Raw genomic sequence first — 15,925 nt, forward strand, 5'->3', positions numbered from 1 at the left:
TGGCACAGGATCAGGAAGGAGAAACTGAGGCACTCCTCCGGGTGGGTCAGGCGAACAGAGGCTCCCAGCCAGGAAATAGCCACAGACGTGGCCCTCGCTGGGCGGCAGGGTTTCTGAGCGACCACATCTGTGCAGACCGGGGCTGTGCATCCAGGAGGTGCCAACTGTGTCTCCGCTGGCCCCAGGGGCTGGGGTTCCCTTTCTGTACCCCTTCTGAAGTCTGAAACCCTTCCCCCCCCAAAAAAATAAAAATCTCTGTGCTAGGAATCCTCCCTCATCCCCGCCTCCTCAGGGACCAAGTCTCTGAACCCCGTCCCGCGGGTGGCAGCCTCGGGGAGCCCACCCCTGCGGGCCATCTGTGGCTGCGGATGGGAAGTGGCCTCATGGGGTGATGGGCCTCAGGTGGGCATGGGCTGGGGGGGCGGGGAACAGTTGGGGAGCATCTGAAGCGGAAAATCCAAGCAGATGTGGGCCAGCCCGCCCCTTTCCTCTGGTGCCTCAATTTCTTCCAGATCGGTTTCCTAATGGAAACACGTTTAGGGGGTGGGGGTGGGGTGGGGGCTGGGATGTGAAGGCCGCTCCTGGGTCCGGGGGAGCTCCCACACGGGCTCAGCAGGACCTGCTGCGAGTGAGGGGCCGCAGCAGGCCTGCGGGAAGCCCTGGCCCTCACTGTGTCCGATCCTCCTCCCGCCAGCAAGCTCCCACCATCCCAGAGTCCGCAGGCTCCTGCCGGGCCACAGGGAACCCCGTCCTGGTAAAGTCCGGGACTTTGGGGATCATTCGTTCTGTCTCTGAGCCTCTCCACCGAGTCTCCAAGGCTGGCTCCCTGCTTTGGGGGAGTGCCGGCCTGGGCCCAAAGCAGCAGGCAGGAGGCCGGGGTGCAGTCTCTGGGGCAGGAGGCCGGGGTGCAGTCTCTGGGGCAGGAGGCCGGGGTGCAGTCTCTGGGGCAGGAGGCTGGGGTGCAGTCTCTGGGGCAGGAGGCTGGGTGCAGCCTCTCGGAAGGGCCCAGGGCGGTGCCCAGTGGGCGGCCCTGGCCGTGCTGGCCGCTCCACGGGGCCCAGGCTTCCTGCTTCCCCAGCTTCCCCAGCGCTCTGGCCTGTGGCCGCCTGTCCTGGGTGTCCTGTCCGAGGGACTGGCCCCTGACAAGGCCCCGGTCAGGCAGGGCGGGGCTCCTTCACTGTTCCACCAGGCAGCCCCATCCTTCCCTCCCTCCACCTCAGCTCTGAGCTGGGTGGCTCGGTGTTTGGAGCCGGTGCCTTGGGTGGGTGTGCACTGCCCACTGGGGCGTCTGCTGGGCAGGCTTAGGGTCTGAAAGTCCCACAGGATGTGGCTGCGCATCTCCCAGCGCCCAGGCTGCCCCAGGCCACGCGGGTCCCCTGTAAGGCCGCGCAGACTGCGGCCCCGAGGAAACCCAGCCTGGAGCCCAGTGTGCTCCCCGTAACCCCGGGAAAATCAGCCTGAAAACACTTCGGGGTGCGGGGCACGGAGGCCACTCCGTCCAGCCGGGGAGCAGTTTCCTTCTGTGCTGCCAGGGTCCCCGCGCCCCGGGGAGAATCCCCGCCAGCGTCCAGCAGGAGGATCTCCGGTCCCGCACTGAGGATGGGTGGGGGGCTGGGGGCGCTGCATCCTCCCAGCCCGGTGCAGGCGGCGCTGGGGGCTCCAGAGGGGAGCCCAGGGGGAGTGGGCCCGGACCCCCTGCGCCTCCGGGGAATCGAGACCTGGCCCTCCTCTGCCCAGCGCCGGGTGAGAGCCCCACCGCCCGCTCCCGCGGCTTCAGGTCCGGGCACCGGCCTGCGCGCCAGGACCAAACACAGGGTGCGGGGCGGTGGGTGCCCCCGCCCCCAGGGAACGTCTGGCCTTGGGGGGGGGCTGTCCTCGGAAAAGGCCGGAGCGCCCTGAGCGGAAAGGGGTTCCGGGCGCCGGAGGAGGTCCGCACTGAGTCCGAGGAGGCCCGTCCAGCCCGGGCCAGTGGGCGGGAGAACCAGGTCTCAGTCCCTCCAAGCACCGCCTCCAGGGGCGCCCCAGTCCCACCGCTACACCGGGGTGGGGGGCCTGTGCCCACCCCCGCGCCCCCGGGGCTGCCCTCTGACCGTGCGCCCTCCCGGGAGCTGCGGTCCTCCCTGCGCACGGGGCTGGCCGAGGTGGGGTCTGTGCGCCCGGAAGTGCGGAGGGTCCCCCGCGGTGCAGGCACTGGGGTGCAGGGGCTCCGGAGGACTGGGGTCCCAGGCAGCTGCGGGCGGAGTGTGGCCACGTCCCCGCGGCCCACCGGCGCTCGCCACGACCCACCCTCCGCGACCTGAAGCGCCCCGCAGCCACGATCCCCCCAAACCCCCGCAGACTCCCCCAAATCCCCGCAGATCTCCTCAAATCCCGGCAGACTCCCCCAAATCCCGGCAGATCCCCCCAAATCCTGGCAGATTCCCCCAAATCCTGGCAGATCCCCCCAAATCCCCGCAGATCTCCCCAAATCCCGGCAGATTCCCCCAAACCCGGCAGATCTCCCCAAATCCCGGCCGCGCTGGGCCGGGCATGGGAGCCAGGCTGTGGCCCTGTCCCGCCGCCCTGGCCGAGGCCGGGCCTCCAAACCCGCCTCCGTCCCGGCCCTCCCGCCGCCCGCGCCCCGCGGCCCCGGCCCCTCCGGCCCCTCCGCACCCTCCGGGGGATCGCCGTGTCCGTGGGCCCCGCTCGGAGGAGAGGGCGCAGGGCACCTCCAGGCCCGCTCCGGGGGGGGGTGCCCCCTTCTCTCCGCCTCTCCCCGCGGCCGGACCCGCCGGCGGGAAGGGCGAGGCGCGGGCGGCGCGCGGAGGCTCTGTCTTCTCCGCGGACACGGCCCGAGGGGCGCCCCCCCCACCGCCGGCGCCGCGGCGGAGGTCCCGGCCCCCCGGCCCCCCCCTTTCTCCCTCTTTTCTCCCCGCGCCCCTCTTTTCTCCCTCTTTTCTCCTTCTCCCTCTCCTCTCCCCCCGCCGCCCCTCCGAGGGCCGCCCGCCGTCCCCGCGGTCCCCGGCGCGCAGAGCGCACTCACCGGCCGGCGGGCGCGGGCCCGGAGCGGAGCGCCGGGAGGGCGGCTCGGAGGCCGCACTCGGCGGGGAGCCCGCAGGAGGCCCGCCCCGCCCCGCCCTCCCCGCCCCCGGCCCTCCGGGCGCTCCGCCCGCGGGCGGGTCCGCCATAAACACACGCCCGGCCGCACGTGGGCCCGAGCCGCCGCCTCCGACCGACCGACCGACCGCGGACTCCGGCTCCGGACCGCCCGGGGAGGCGGAGAGCGCGCCCCCGCCCCCGCCCATGGCCCCGCGGCCGCCGCCCGCCCGCCCGGAGGGGCCCCGGCACCGCGGGGACGAGCCCTCGGCCACGGACTGAACGGCCCTCCGCCCGTCGCCGGCCCGGGTCCACCCCCCCGGAGCAGCGGGAGGAGCGGGAGAAGCAGAGGCGGCGGCAGGCGGGAAGCCGGGGTCCGTCCCCGCGGAGCCGCGCCGGAGGAGACTGTGCGCCCGGAGGAGGCTGTGCGCCCGGAGGACCCGCGCCCGGAGGAGGCTGTGCGCCCGGAGGAGGCTGCGCCCGGAGGAGGCTGTGCGCCCGGGGGAGCCGCGCCCCGGGGCCGGGGGAGCGCACCTGCCCGGCGCGCCCCGGGCTCACCGAGGGCGCCGGCCCGGAGCTCGCCGGGCTAATATGCCCGCAGCCGCGGCGCCATGAAGGAGAAGTCCAAGAACGCGGCCAAGACGCGGAGGGAGAAGGAGAATGGCGAGTTCTACGAGCTGGCCAAGCTGCTGCCGCTGCCCTCGGCCATCACCTCGCAGCTGGACAAGGCGTCCATCATCCGCCTCACCACCAGCTACCTGAAGATGCGCGCCGTCTTCCCCGAAGGTGAGCCCGCGGCGGGAGCGGGGAGCCGGGGAGCCGGGGAGCCGAGCCCGTCCTCCCGCAGCCCCGCGGAGTCCTGGGGAGGCCTGGCAGGGCGCTCTGGCTCCGGGTCCGGCTCAAGACAAGGACCAGGGCCTTGGAGCCCCGAGACCACACCACCTCCTGGCTGGGGCTGGCTGGGGTAGACGGGGATTAGATCTATAAGCTTGCGATTGCATCCTGCCGACCTTCATTCCCCCCTTTCCTCTCCTCCGTTAGTTCCTCTTTTCCTCTCCCTCCTTCCCTTCTCTCGCTCTGTCCGAGGCGGCAGCCTGTGCGCCCTGCGGGGAGTGGAGCGCCGGCTGCTCCGCGGAGAGTGCGGAGCGCCCGCCGGCCTGTAGGCCCAGCGCCCCAGAGCGTCCCGGGCGGCCTCAGGCTGGGCCTCTCCGGGTGCTCTGCTCTGCTCACCTTCCTGGGCTGGGACTCAGGGGTCCGGGTGTGAGAGAGGGCGAGTGTGGAGCCCAGACCAGGCAGGAGAGAGAGCCCCCGACGAGCTGGAAAATGGCAGGCAGGCCTGAGCACAGTCTTGTTTCCGGATTGGAATGAAAAACCCGGAGGGGCAGGTGTCAGGGGCCAGGAACGCAGGGTCGGCAGACTCAGGGTGCTGAGAGGCGGTGGGGTGTCTGGGCCGGCATTCGGTGCTGGCACTGGCCTGCGGTGACCAGTGGCTGGGCGGGCAGCCTCACGGGGGACGGAGGCCTGGTCAGCGCGCCTTTGCTTGGGCGCCCGGGGTTCTGAACCAAGGCCCCTGCAGCCGCTGTGTCCTCTGGGCGTTTGCTGCCTACACCGGAGACCCCACACTTGGGGTGATGGGTCCCCAGGACCCCTGGGGCTGAGTGGGCTCCGAGCCCCGGTGAGCAGGGAGCCAAGCTCACCGGCAGGGCACAGAGGGTCTGCAGAGCGGCGACAGGTGTCCTTGCAGCCAGCTCCTGGGCCCCTGAGGCCGCTCGGCCAGACTGTCCGCCCAGCCCTAAGCTCAACACCTTCACCTCCACAGCACACAGCTCCTCTGGGTCAGGAGCCGGCACACCACCTCGGTGCAGGGGGAGGGCCTGGCGGCCGGCTCGGTTCAGCTCGGCTCCGGCTTGCTGCGTGGCTGGCTGGGGAGCGGAGCCGGAAGCAGCGGCCTGGCCTCCGGTGCCTCCCAGCCGGCCCGCCGTGCTCTCCTCGGGGAGCAGAAGCCTGAGACCCGCCGGCCTCCCTTCCCTTCCCACCCCGATCGGAGGAGCTGCCGGGCGGGTGACCTCTCCACTCCCCTGCCCGTGAGGCCTTCCGGGAAAACTCAAAGAGGATCGGAGTTTACCCTGGCCGGTCCTTCGCACCCGGGGAGGAGGGTGCGAGCTGGTGTGCTCCCTGAGCTGTTTTATTTTATTTTATCGGAATGCTACGGGGAGGTATGGGCCCAGACAGGACGCCCGCCTCCCCTCCCCTGCCCTCGTTGGAAATTACATACAAAGAAACAACCCGAAGAGTTCACGAATTTCAAACGAGCCAGAAATTCGTTGGAAGGGAGGTCTGACGGAGGAGGCCTCGTTGGAGCAGTAGGTTGTCCGGGGGATTTCCTGGAAAACCTGCTAAACGTCAGGAAGCTGCGGTCTGCTGCGGCAGAGAGTGAACGGGAGCTCTGCGTTCCGGCCTGGAAGCCAGGCTCGGGTGTGTGGGCCGGAGTCTCGGTCCGGCCCCTGTGCGGCTCCGCAGTGGCCTGGCTATGGCCTTGGCGGCGGTGCTGGGAGGTTGGAATTCCAGGAGCACCTACAGTGCTGGGAAGAGCCCTGAGCCTGCTGGGGAGCCAGCCAAGGGGACAGAGAGGGGGCGGTTCTGACCAGACTCCCCTGGAGTGGGGGCGCTGGCCTGGAGGGGGGCAGACAGCCTCTGGGCTCTTTGCACCCAGCGGCCTCTGGCCTGCACCTCTGAGCGGCTGCGCTGTTTTCCCTCAGGTCAGTTTTGGGACAAGACCTGTGATGCGGGTGCCAGGGGAGGAGAGAGGGAGGGAGAGGGAGGGAGAGAGTTTAGAAAGCGCTCAATTATGCAGGATTGCCCGCTCGCCCCACAGTGGCTCCCAGGGGCAGCAGAGGAGGCGCTGTAATTGATTTAGCCCGTTCGGGGTTAGGGTCCGCAGGGGGATGGGGTTCCATTGGAGGAGCTGAGAGAGCCCAGGGGCGGCGAAGGCATCCGGCGGGTTTCAGGGCCAGAGCCGAGCCGCCCTGGGCGGTGTCAGGGCTCAGGGTCTCAGGGCTCTTGGCCTCCGATGGAAAGATGCCGGGCAGAACCGGCCCCAAGCCGGCCTGGGCCGCGGTGCCCCGTAGCCCCGGACCAGGCCGGGCCGGGGAGCAAGGTCTAGGACCTCGGGCTCAAAACAGAGCAGCCGAAGCCGAAGGAACCCCAGGACTCTCCGGGGAGCCTTTCTAGGCGGGCTCCCCAGGTCCCACAGGGAAGGCAGAGCAAGCCTGTGCCCGGCTCTCCCTTCGCCTCTGCCTTCTGCTGGCTCCTTCCTTCTTAGTCCGAGGGGCGGGAGGAGGGAGCAGGGAGCCCCAGGGGGCAGAGGGCGGCGGGAGCTGGGCCTCTCCTGGCTCCCCTCTGAAGCTGCCCACCAGCCCTCCGTCCGGTCTGTGCCATGGGCTGCACGGGGTTGCTGAGCTCCGTGCGAGGAGCCTGGCCGTGCGGGTGGGACTCAGACCGGTTCTTAGCCGTCACGCTTCCTGTGAGCTCGGTGCCGCGTGTCCCGGCCACAGGCCACCTCCACGGCAGTCAGTGGAACCCCCCCCCCCACCACACACACATACACACAATGACAAGACTCGCTCTTCTCTGGACCCGCACACGTTCTCCCCGAAGACTGAGAAGTGGGGCCGGGGGTAGGAAAGGGCAGAATGGCCAGGCCGGCTTCGGAAGTGGCCGCAGGAGACTGAGAGTTCTGGGCGGTGGGGGGGCAGGGGCGGGGGTCCTGCCCTCCTTCAGCTCGGCCTGCCCTCAGGAGCCCCCAAGCTCCCAGGGTGGGCGCGCTCTGCTGCTCTGTCCGATGGCGGCCAAGACCCAGGCCGGCGCCACCGTGTCACCAGTGCTGGGCGGCGGCTGCAGGAGGTCCCACAGCCTTGGAGCTGCGGGGTTCCGTGGCCTAAACCCCCCCCCCCCACCGAACCCCCTTTCCCTGAGCAGAGGTCTGAGCTCCCGGGCCAGCACACGCAGTCCCCGGCAGGCAGGGTGAGCAGGAGGACCTGGCCAGAGGGGGTCAGGAATGGAGCTGGAAACTGAGGCTGACTGTGGAAAGGAGACCGGAGCCCCCTGTCCCCACCCCGGGCCTGAGGACCAGTCAGGCGTGGGTGCCGGGTGGGGAAGAATGAACATTCATCGCTGGAAAGAAGCAGAAGCCTCCGTCGCACACAGCGGAGCGGCAGGGCGGGAGCCTGGGTCGCTCGGATGTGGGGTTTGTCTGCGCTTAGATTTGGGCAGCCCCGCCCCGCCCCCCTCACACGCACATTCCAGCGCCAGGGAGGAGGGGGCCGTCTTAGGAGTTGTTGTCTGGAGCCTACAGGTTTTGATTCAGAGGATTTGGTGAGAACAGACACCCCTACACCAACTGGGGTCACAGAGCTAAGGCCTTCCTCTACACAGCCCGACATAATGTCGTTTTAAAAAACAGACTTCGTTTTTAGAACCCGGGCCTTTGCAGCCTCTCCCACGCTCGGGAGCCCGCCAGGCCGTGGCCTGGGTCCGAGGGGAAGCTGGGTCTCCAGCAGGACGCTCCGGCGGGTGGGGGAGATCCAGGGCTGGCACTGGGAGGAGGGGATGGGGCTCGGGGCAGCTGATCAGTCCCGCTCTGGGTGCCATGGAAGCCTGGCCTGCTGTCGCGCTGGGGCCGCTGCTCCCTCCCGTCCTGTCCTGAGGTCTGAGCATCAGGAGCGGGTGTGCGGGTGGTTTGGAGAGGGCTGGGGTCTTCACACCGGGTCCCTGCGGGGGGGCATGCGGATGGTTTGGAGAGGGCTGGGGTCTTCGGGGAGACGGCATCCAAGGCGGGAGAAGGACGGGGCCCGGAGGCCCAGAGCCGACAGTCCCGGTGCCGGAGGCGCCAGCTCTGGGCGCTCCGGGAGCAGCAAGGCGGGCAGCCCAGCTCCTCACAGGCTGCCCCCCGCCTCTGCCCAGGTGCCCGCCCTGCCTGTGTGTGTGTGTGTGTGTGTGTGTGTGATGGGGCCAGGGAGCAGTGACAGGCAGTGTGTGCTGGCTCCCTCGCTTGGGGAGAGGACGATGGCCCCCATGGAGAAGGGGGCACTGGTCCTTCCCCACCCTCCCCCCTTCTTGACTCCGGAGTGGTTGGCCAGTGGAGAGTGTGACCCCAGTGTCTTCACTTCCTGGGCGAGGGGGGAGTAGGTGGGGGAGGGGAGCGGAGGCGGAGGCGGAGGCTGAGGCAGGGACGGGGGAGGGAGAGGAGGAGACCACCGGGGTGGGGCAGCTGGACTGGCTCTCCGCTGGCACCTGTGGGCTCCGCTCATTCCCCCCAGCACCCCGTCTCACAGGGGACACAGACAGGCTGCGGCCAGCAGGCACCGTCCAGGCGGCCGGCTGGCACCTTGAGGAGGGAGGAGGGGGGGTGAAGCCCGTGTCCCTGGGCGGGGGTGGGGGTGGGGTGGGGGCTCCCAGAGGCCCCCCGGGTTCTCTCAGGCCCAGGCCCCGGCTCCCTGGCGGGAGGGCCGGGCAGGCCCTGTGCTAACCTGCTCCATGGCACAGAGCCCCGGGAGCAGTGTTGGTGTCCGGCCGGGCACCCAGGCTGCCGGTGCTGGCTGTCTGTCCGGGGAGCTGGTGTGGGCGTCCAGGCTGCGTGCGCTCTGCTCCGTGTGTCTCCCCTCCTGTGTCCCCTCCTCCGGGAGTGTGACCCCCTTTCCCTGGGGAAGCGTCTGACTTGTGTGGCCCCTGCAGGCCCAGTGGGTGCTCGGAGCTGGGAAAGCTTTCTGGCCCTGGGAGGGGGGGGGGTGTGCACTGAACGGGGAGCCCAGCTGAGTGCCAGGGCCGGGCGCCCACGAACTCTGGAAGGCAGAGGGGAGGGGTGCCCGGGCCCCTCCCCTCCCCCTGACCTGGCGGGAGCCCCCTGCCCCCAGGGTTCCCTGCTGCAGGCCAGGGGCACCAGGCCCTGGTGGGCTTAGGGCTCGGGCTGGGCTGCTGGCCTCACTGAGCGGGGGGCTCCCGGTCTGGGCAGGACAGGGGCACAGTGACACCCCCAGCCACAGGCCGCACCCGAAGAGCTCAGCACCCCTGGTCCCTTATTTTCTTTCAAAGCCTTTGCCATGTGCAGATAAGGGCCACACACACACACACACACACACACACACACAGCACCTCACTTCGGGGGCCATGTTGGTTACAAACCTCACTTTCTTTAGTCTTGCCTTCTGCCCACAGTGGGTTTTTAGGGGCTCAGTAACAGGCCTGCCCACAGCGGTTTCTGATGGAAGAGCTGGCAGCTGGTGGGTGACACAGGAGCCTGTGAGGGGAACGGCGCACCCCACCTGCCTCCACAGATGGTCACTCTGTGGCACCGGGGCTGGCAGGGCGTCCGTAAGGAGCACCCGGAGTGATGAGAGGGGAGCAGGCTGGCGTCTGGATTTCTGGGAAATTGTCCATCACACCCGTTCCCCGCACGTTCGCAGGGGAGGCCAGAGCCTCCCGCGGGCTGTCGGGGAGTCTGGTGCACGGCCATTCCCAAGGGTGTGCAGACCTTCCCAGGTCACTGGGCAGGGAACCTTCCGGAAGCCACAGGTACCGCTGAGCCAGGAAGGGCGGTGAAGGACAGCGAGCAGGGCGCATCCGTCCGTTTTCGGAAACCTGAATTCCTGGTCTTTATGAGATTCTTTCTTTATTTAAGCCTGGGGGAAAGGGGGGTTCAATTGTGGTCCTTTGGGGTTCTGGTTAGTGGGGGACTCGCTGCCACTGCCCGCAGACACGTTGGGGCGGAGGCCTGCGGTGAGGGGCAGAGGTCACTCTGGTCATGGGTCCCCCCTGGGGGAGGGAGGGGTGTGCTGAGGACCGGCAGCTCTGCCACGTGGTGGAGGCCGCAGGCAGTGGAGGGGGCGGGTGTTTGGAGATCAGCTCCTTCCTCTGGGGGACCGGGATGAGCCCGCATACCTAGAGCCCGGGCGGGAGAATAAAAGGGGGTGATTTTCTCTTCATTTTTCTGCCTAAGTTCCCGGGAGGGTCCCCGAAGCCGCTGGGCCCCGGCTCCTCAGGACTCCAGGCCTCAGCTTCCCTCCGCGGGTGCGGTTCCACCTCCGGGGTCACAGCCCACAGAAACGCACGCCCGTCCCCTCGGGGACCACGGGGGACCCCCACTCCCTGCCCCCACTCCCTGCCCCCACTCCCTGTCCTCAGCGGTTTGGGGACCCAGGACCGTGCGTCCGGGTCCTGCCCGAGCAGCGGGGAGGGACCCTCGGGCTGATGGAAGGCGGACAGAACGGGCGCAGGAATGGGCGCAGGCAGACGGCGGCCGCGGCCTGGGGCGCTCGCCCTGCGGACGGACTCCGGGACCCACTGTGAGTCCCCAGGCGCCCGGCCTCCCCGGCTCTCCCGCCGCCTCCAGCGCAGAGGGAGCGGCCGGTCACAGCCTGGGCCGGCCGGGCGGGGGAGCGGGGAGGGGTCTCCTCGGCCTCCGGCAGCTGGGGGGCGGGCGGCCTCCGGAGGCGATGGCGGAGGCCTGGGGGGCTGTGAGCGACCGGACAGCGGCAGGTAGATACAGGGCTGCCTCCGCCCGTCGCAGGGAGAGCCCCCAGCCCCAGGTGACCTTCCCCGCAGCCCGGGATTGGGCGGGATGGCGCCTGGGGCTCGGGGTGACTGAGGGTGAAAAGGTTTCTTATTTTATTTCATTCTTAAACGCAAGCAGAGCTGCCTCCTGGGCTCAGGGCTCCGGCTTCTCTGTCTGGGGAAATGCAGTTGCAGGACACGGGGCGGAGGGAGGGAGGAGGGTCCTTGGGGCAATCGGTTCAGGTCTAGTCGGGAACTCTCTCCAGTCTTTTGCATTTCAATGGAGGCGCTGGTGCTGGGGGGGAGGGGAACGCTGGGAGTGAGGGGTTAGGGCCCTGGGGGGGAGGGGGCTCTGGGAGTGAGGGGTTTGGGGGGCACTGGGAGTGGAGGGTTTGGGGGGCGCTGGGTGTGAGGGGTTTGGGTCCTGGGGGGAGGGGTGCTGGGAGTGAGGGGTTCGGGCCCTGGGGGGAGGGGTGCTGGGAGTGAGGGGTTTGGGCCCTGGGGGGCGGGGTGCTGGGAGTGAGGGGTTTGGGAGGGGTGCTGGGAGTGAGGGGTTTGGGCCCTGGGGGGAGGGGTGCTGGGAATGAGGGGTTTGGGCCCTGGGGGGAGGGGGGCGGGGAGTGAGGGGTTCGGGCGCTGGCTGGCCAGCTCGGGCAGTCCTGCCTCACTGATCTGCTCTGTCCCTGCCCAGGTCTTGGAGACGCGTGGGGACAGCCGAGCCGCTCGGGGCCCCTGGACAGTGTGGCCAAGGAGCTGGGGTCGCACTTGCTGCAGGTAGGGCCGTGCGGGGGGAGGGGGGGTCATGGCTGCCCGCAGCGCGGCTGGAGGTTTCTCCCCCTCCCTTAAGCGTTCGGGGCGCACCCACAGGCCTCCGGCTGCAGAGGGGAGGCGCCCCCGGGGAGAGGCGGTGCCCGACCTCCCAGCCAGCGGCTCCCTCAGCCGCGGGGCTCGCACCGCGCCCGGCCCGGCCCGGCCCGGGGGACCTGTGGCCTCGGCTCCGCCAGAGCCGCCCGCCCGTCCCAGTGCCCCTCCGCCCCGGTTCTGGGCCTTAGGGCTCCGCCGGGCGTGGCTAAGTCCTTTCCAACCTCCCCCCCCCCATCTTTGGGGAGCCCTGCTCTGTGCCTGGGCTGGGCCAGCGGAGCCAGCGGGCCGGTCAGGGCGCTCCGAACCAGCGGGCCCTCCCGGTGACAGCTGGGTGCTTGGGGGAGAGACCCATCGCCGATGGAATAGGAGCAGCTGGAGTTCACGGAGAGCCAGATCCTCCTACACCTTCCCGCGTCCTCTGGCCTCCCACCCACCTAGAAGGCGTTCTGTTCCCAACTCCGTTTTTTAAAGAGGAGGAAGCTGAGGCACAGAGAGGCGAAGCAGCACGCCTGAGGTCACACAGCAAGAGGGAGCGCCGCTCTGTCCCAATGGTCCCTCGGGCGGCGCCTGGGCCGTGGTGCGGCCTCCGGAGGCGCCCGGCGCCCGGCGCCCGGGGGGAAGGAGCCCTCGCTTGGCTGGCGGTCAGCCACTCAGCGCCCCGGTTCATCCTCAGCACGTCCGCTGCCCGGACCTGACCCGGGTCCCCGCAGGGTCCGGTGCCCAGCCCCCGGCGGCGGGCACGGCGGGCGGCCGGCGGGCGGGTCAGAGCCGCCACGCGCCCTCACAAAGCCGCTCAACGGCCCATTCATCCCGGCGTCATTTGTCTCTGCCTCCGCGGCCCCGGCCTGTTTTCTTTACGGAAAAGGGAGCTGGCGGCCGACCCGGCCGCTTGGGCTGGAGTCAGCGGAGGCCGCGCTGGGAAAAGCGGATCTTTCAGACCCTCCGCCCGGTGCCCGCTCTGATTTGTGTTTGAGGACGCGGCTCCGGAGCGGCCGGGGCGTCGGAAACCGGGGCTGGGCCCCTGCGCGGGCGGCGGGCGGGATGGTGCCCGGAGCCCGGCCCGGCCTCTCCGCCCGCCGGCCCCGCCCGGCCCGGCCCCGCGGTGTTTCCCGTGTTAGATGCCCCTGCGAATTACAAGTGACACTAATGTGGGGCAGCTGAGTGCCGGGCCGGGAGAGCCTGGCGGCACAGCCTGCCCCCCGTCTCCGCTGCCAACCCTCTGGGCAATGAACCCGCGTGCGTGCGGGCCCGCGCCCTGGCCGTTCGCAAGCGAAACTTTGTAGCGGCCAGGGCGCCCCAGCGTTCGCCATCGGGGATGTTATTTTTAGCTACTGCTGGCGGCGGGCAGAATCTGATTATGGTAATTCTCCTTGGACTCACTCGGCTCCCTGTCAGAGGCTGTTCGTTAATGCATCTCGTTCAGGCGCCCGGAGCCCAGTGAGAACGCAGGAGGCGCCCCAACGCCGAACGCGGGCAGCTTTAGCCATGGCCCTGCCGTTGGTGTGTGTGCATGTAGCTGGGGTGATGCGGGGGGGATTGTAGCTGTGTTAGAAACAGGAGAATCGGGCTTCTCATCCAGATGCTGGTTCCCACCTCAGCGGAGGGAGAGGACAAGAGAGTTTGGCTGGCGAAGGGTTTTTGCAGCAAAAACTCTCGCTGGGAGAGAGAGGGGAATGTGCGGGCACCTTCCAAGTTTCACTTCGGCGGCATCCTGACCCCCTTCCCACGGAGCGGGTTTAGGAAAAAGCCAAAGGTAATCTGGTTCCAATTACACGCCGTAAAAATAGAATTTGTGGCCAGAAATTAATTCGGAATATTTTTTATGGGGGCAGCGTTGTGGGCTGTATAGATCCTTCGCAGATTTTATTGCTTTTCTTTAGTCCCGGATTTAAAACATGAATGGGTAAATACAATGCAGTTCCCTTTTTCAAAAAAAAACAACTCACAGTGTTTGTGGGTTTTTTGTCCTTGCCACATATCAATATGGTCAGTACCTTTTTATATGTCTTCACGACCTCTTATAATTTTACTTCATTTTTTTTTGAGGGCTGGCCAACGCCGGCCAAATCCGAAGACCACGGAGGTAGTTTTAACTTCTCAGAAACTAATCCTCCTTCTCCGTGAATTTTTGCAAAGGCTGTGCGAGACCATTAATTCTGTAGACACAGTCTGTTCAAATAACCCGGTATTTTCTTTTCTGGGGAGCGGTGGTGTTTGGAATTTATTATTCAAATGGTACTTAGCGGTAACTAGAAGATCGTGGCAAATAAAGCACATGTCCTCGTGGTATAAACACCGCCAATTATGACATAAAATGGGCTATAGGGCGGCCGATTGTCCCCTAAGCACCATACAACTCCGGATCTGTGCTAAGCGCTGGAACAACCCCGGACAATAAAGCTACTGCATTTAAACCGGGCGCGGGAGGAATTCTCAGACGCTTAGCCTGATTTTTGCGATGTGCGTGTCGGGCTGTTTTTACAGCGTTTAAAAGCATCGGAGAGCCTGGTGCGGGACTCCACGCTGGTGTAACTCACAGCCCTTCCCGGGTCTGGGGTCTGTGTTTTGTGGTGTTTTTTTTTGCATTTGCCAAATACGTGCTGGCGATCGTATTTTACACAACCCCCCATCCTAGCGAGAGCACAGTGATCAGACTTAACCCTCACGTACGCCTGTCTTGTCTGACCCGCTTTCTCTTCCAGACCCTGGACGGCTTTGTGTTCGTGGTGGCGTCGGACGGGAAGATCATGTACATCTCGGAGACGGCCTCCGTGCACCTGGGCCTGTCCCAGGTAGGTGGTGCCTGCTTGCGTGTGCGTGACCTCGGTGGGAAACGCGTGTGGGGGTGGGTCACCGGAGTGGCCCTGTGTTCCCCCATCTGCTTTTGGGAAATCCTCCTCCTAGGCGTTCCCGAGGGGCCTTCTTCTCCCTGTTCCCTTCCACGTCTTCCTTCCTCTTCCCCTCGGGGTGCAGGGCCAGCCTGTCTGCGCTTCGCCGGGCCGGAGTCCCCCACCCCGGGGGCAGCGTTGGGAGCCCCTGCCCACGGCCTGCCCCTGGGGTGCGCGTTGCTGTGGAAGCCGGTGGCGGACGTGGGTTTTGTGCAGAAAGTGCGTTGGGGGGAGGGAAGGGGGGTTTATGAGCGTTCACATGGAATTCGGGTAATTTTTCCTGAGTTTTTCCAGCTCAGCGGCCGTTTCAGTAAAGCATTTTATATGCTTGTGATAGAAACTCGTAAAACGCAGTTCACTACTGTTTTGCACAGCAAGGTCCTGGTTTCTTCAGAGCATTTAAATATGACTGATTTTTCTGGAACCTTTTTTTTAAAGGGGCTCATCCCCTGGGAAGAATTGCACTCGGCTTTCCTGATCCGGTCCGCGGGAGCCTGCTGGGGAATGTGGCTGCCGCCGGCCGGGGGTGGGTGGGTCCGGGGGGGGGGGGGGGGGGCACACTCGCCCATGGTCGCCGCTCACGGTTCTGAGTTAGCAGGTGTGGAGCAGGTTCTAAAGCCACCTTTTTTTGTGTTTTGTTTTGTGTTAACATCCAGGGACTAAATGTTTCTTTACCTTGGGAATTACCAGAGCGGTTTTCGATCACAGAGAATTAATTATTCACAGGAAGTGGGCTCCCGGGAGGCGCGGATGGTTTGTGATGCACCAGCCCCCTTGGGTAGCTGAGCCACAACAAAACGGGCCAGCTCCGGGGCCCCGGCTTTCTCACTGAGAAGGGAATCGCCAGCTTGCAGTGGCATCTGGCGTAGATCCTGTGCTTTTGCCGCCTTTATGTTCCTTAAAACCCGTCTTCTGTGTGCAGCCTTCTCTTCCCGCGTGCCTGTCCGCACCCCTGGTGCCTGCGTGTTTTTTACGCAGCGTTCTCTGGCGTGAATCGTCTCCTGTTGGAACTGTGTGGTGTGTTCTTGCCTCTTTCTTTTCTCTTCTGTACGAACCCAGGCCTCCCAGATAAGACAGACCGGGGCTTGGCTCTGACAGTGTGGCTCTGGGAGCAGCGAGTGCCCTTGTGGAATGGAAAATACTGTGGGAAACGTGAAAGTTAATATTTCCCCCTATTTTGCAAAGTTTTTTTCCTCTGAGTGTTGACCTGGCAATATTTGTAATTAAGACCCTTTCGCTGTGCCCAGCCTGATGTCTACTCCTGGCGTGCTTTGTGGCTGGCTGATGGACTTAGTCAGATGACTTAGTCTTTCCAGTCGTGTTTTATAAAACCTTTGGTTCGTCTTATCATGTCACAGACAAGACAAAACATTTCACATACTTTAAAAGCGACTGGTCAAACATAGTGTAGATCAGGTGAAGTTACTGTTGTTGTGAAATAGCAAATTTAAATCCGAGCTTCCTAGCAGCCAAAGCAAAAAGGGAAATGCACTCAGTTTCGTGGTTTTTGTTGTGGGATGGGGCAGGTATTGAAACTCCCGGAGTGATAA

At 66.3% G+C, this 15,925-nt stretch overlaps 1 protein-coding gene across 1 annotated transcript in view; it reads left to right on the forward strand.

Annotated features, from left to right (window-relative positions):
- Positions 1-3,686: 3,686 nt before the first annotated feature.
- SIM2 (SIM bHLH transcription factor 2) overlaps positions 3,687-15,925 on the forward strand; it is a gene marked incomplete at both ends in the record, with an annotated part of 34,612 nt that continues 22,373 nt past the window's right edge. Inside the window, 3 exon segments of the mRNA XM_084875864.1 lie at positions 3,687-3,861; positions 11,315-11,397; positions 14,190-14,279. Of these exon segments, the coding sequence (XP_084731990.1) occupies positions 3,687-3,861; positions 11,315-11,397; positions 14,190-14,279 (348 nt within the window).

This window comes from Pipistrellus hanaki (genome assembly GCF_964339955.1).
Source record: "Pipistrellus hanaki genome assembly, chromosome: 2".
In the NCBI taxonomy this organism is placed as follows: Eukaryota; Metazoa; Chordata; class Mammalia; order Chiroptera; family Vespertilionidae; genus Pipistrellus; species Pipistrellus hanaki.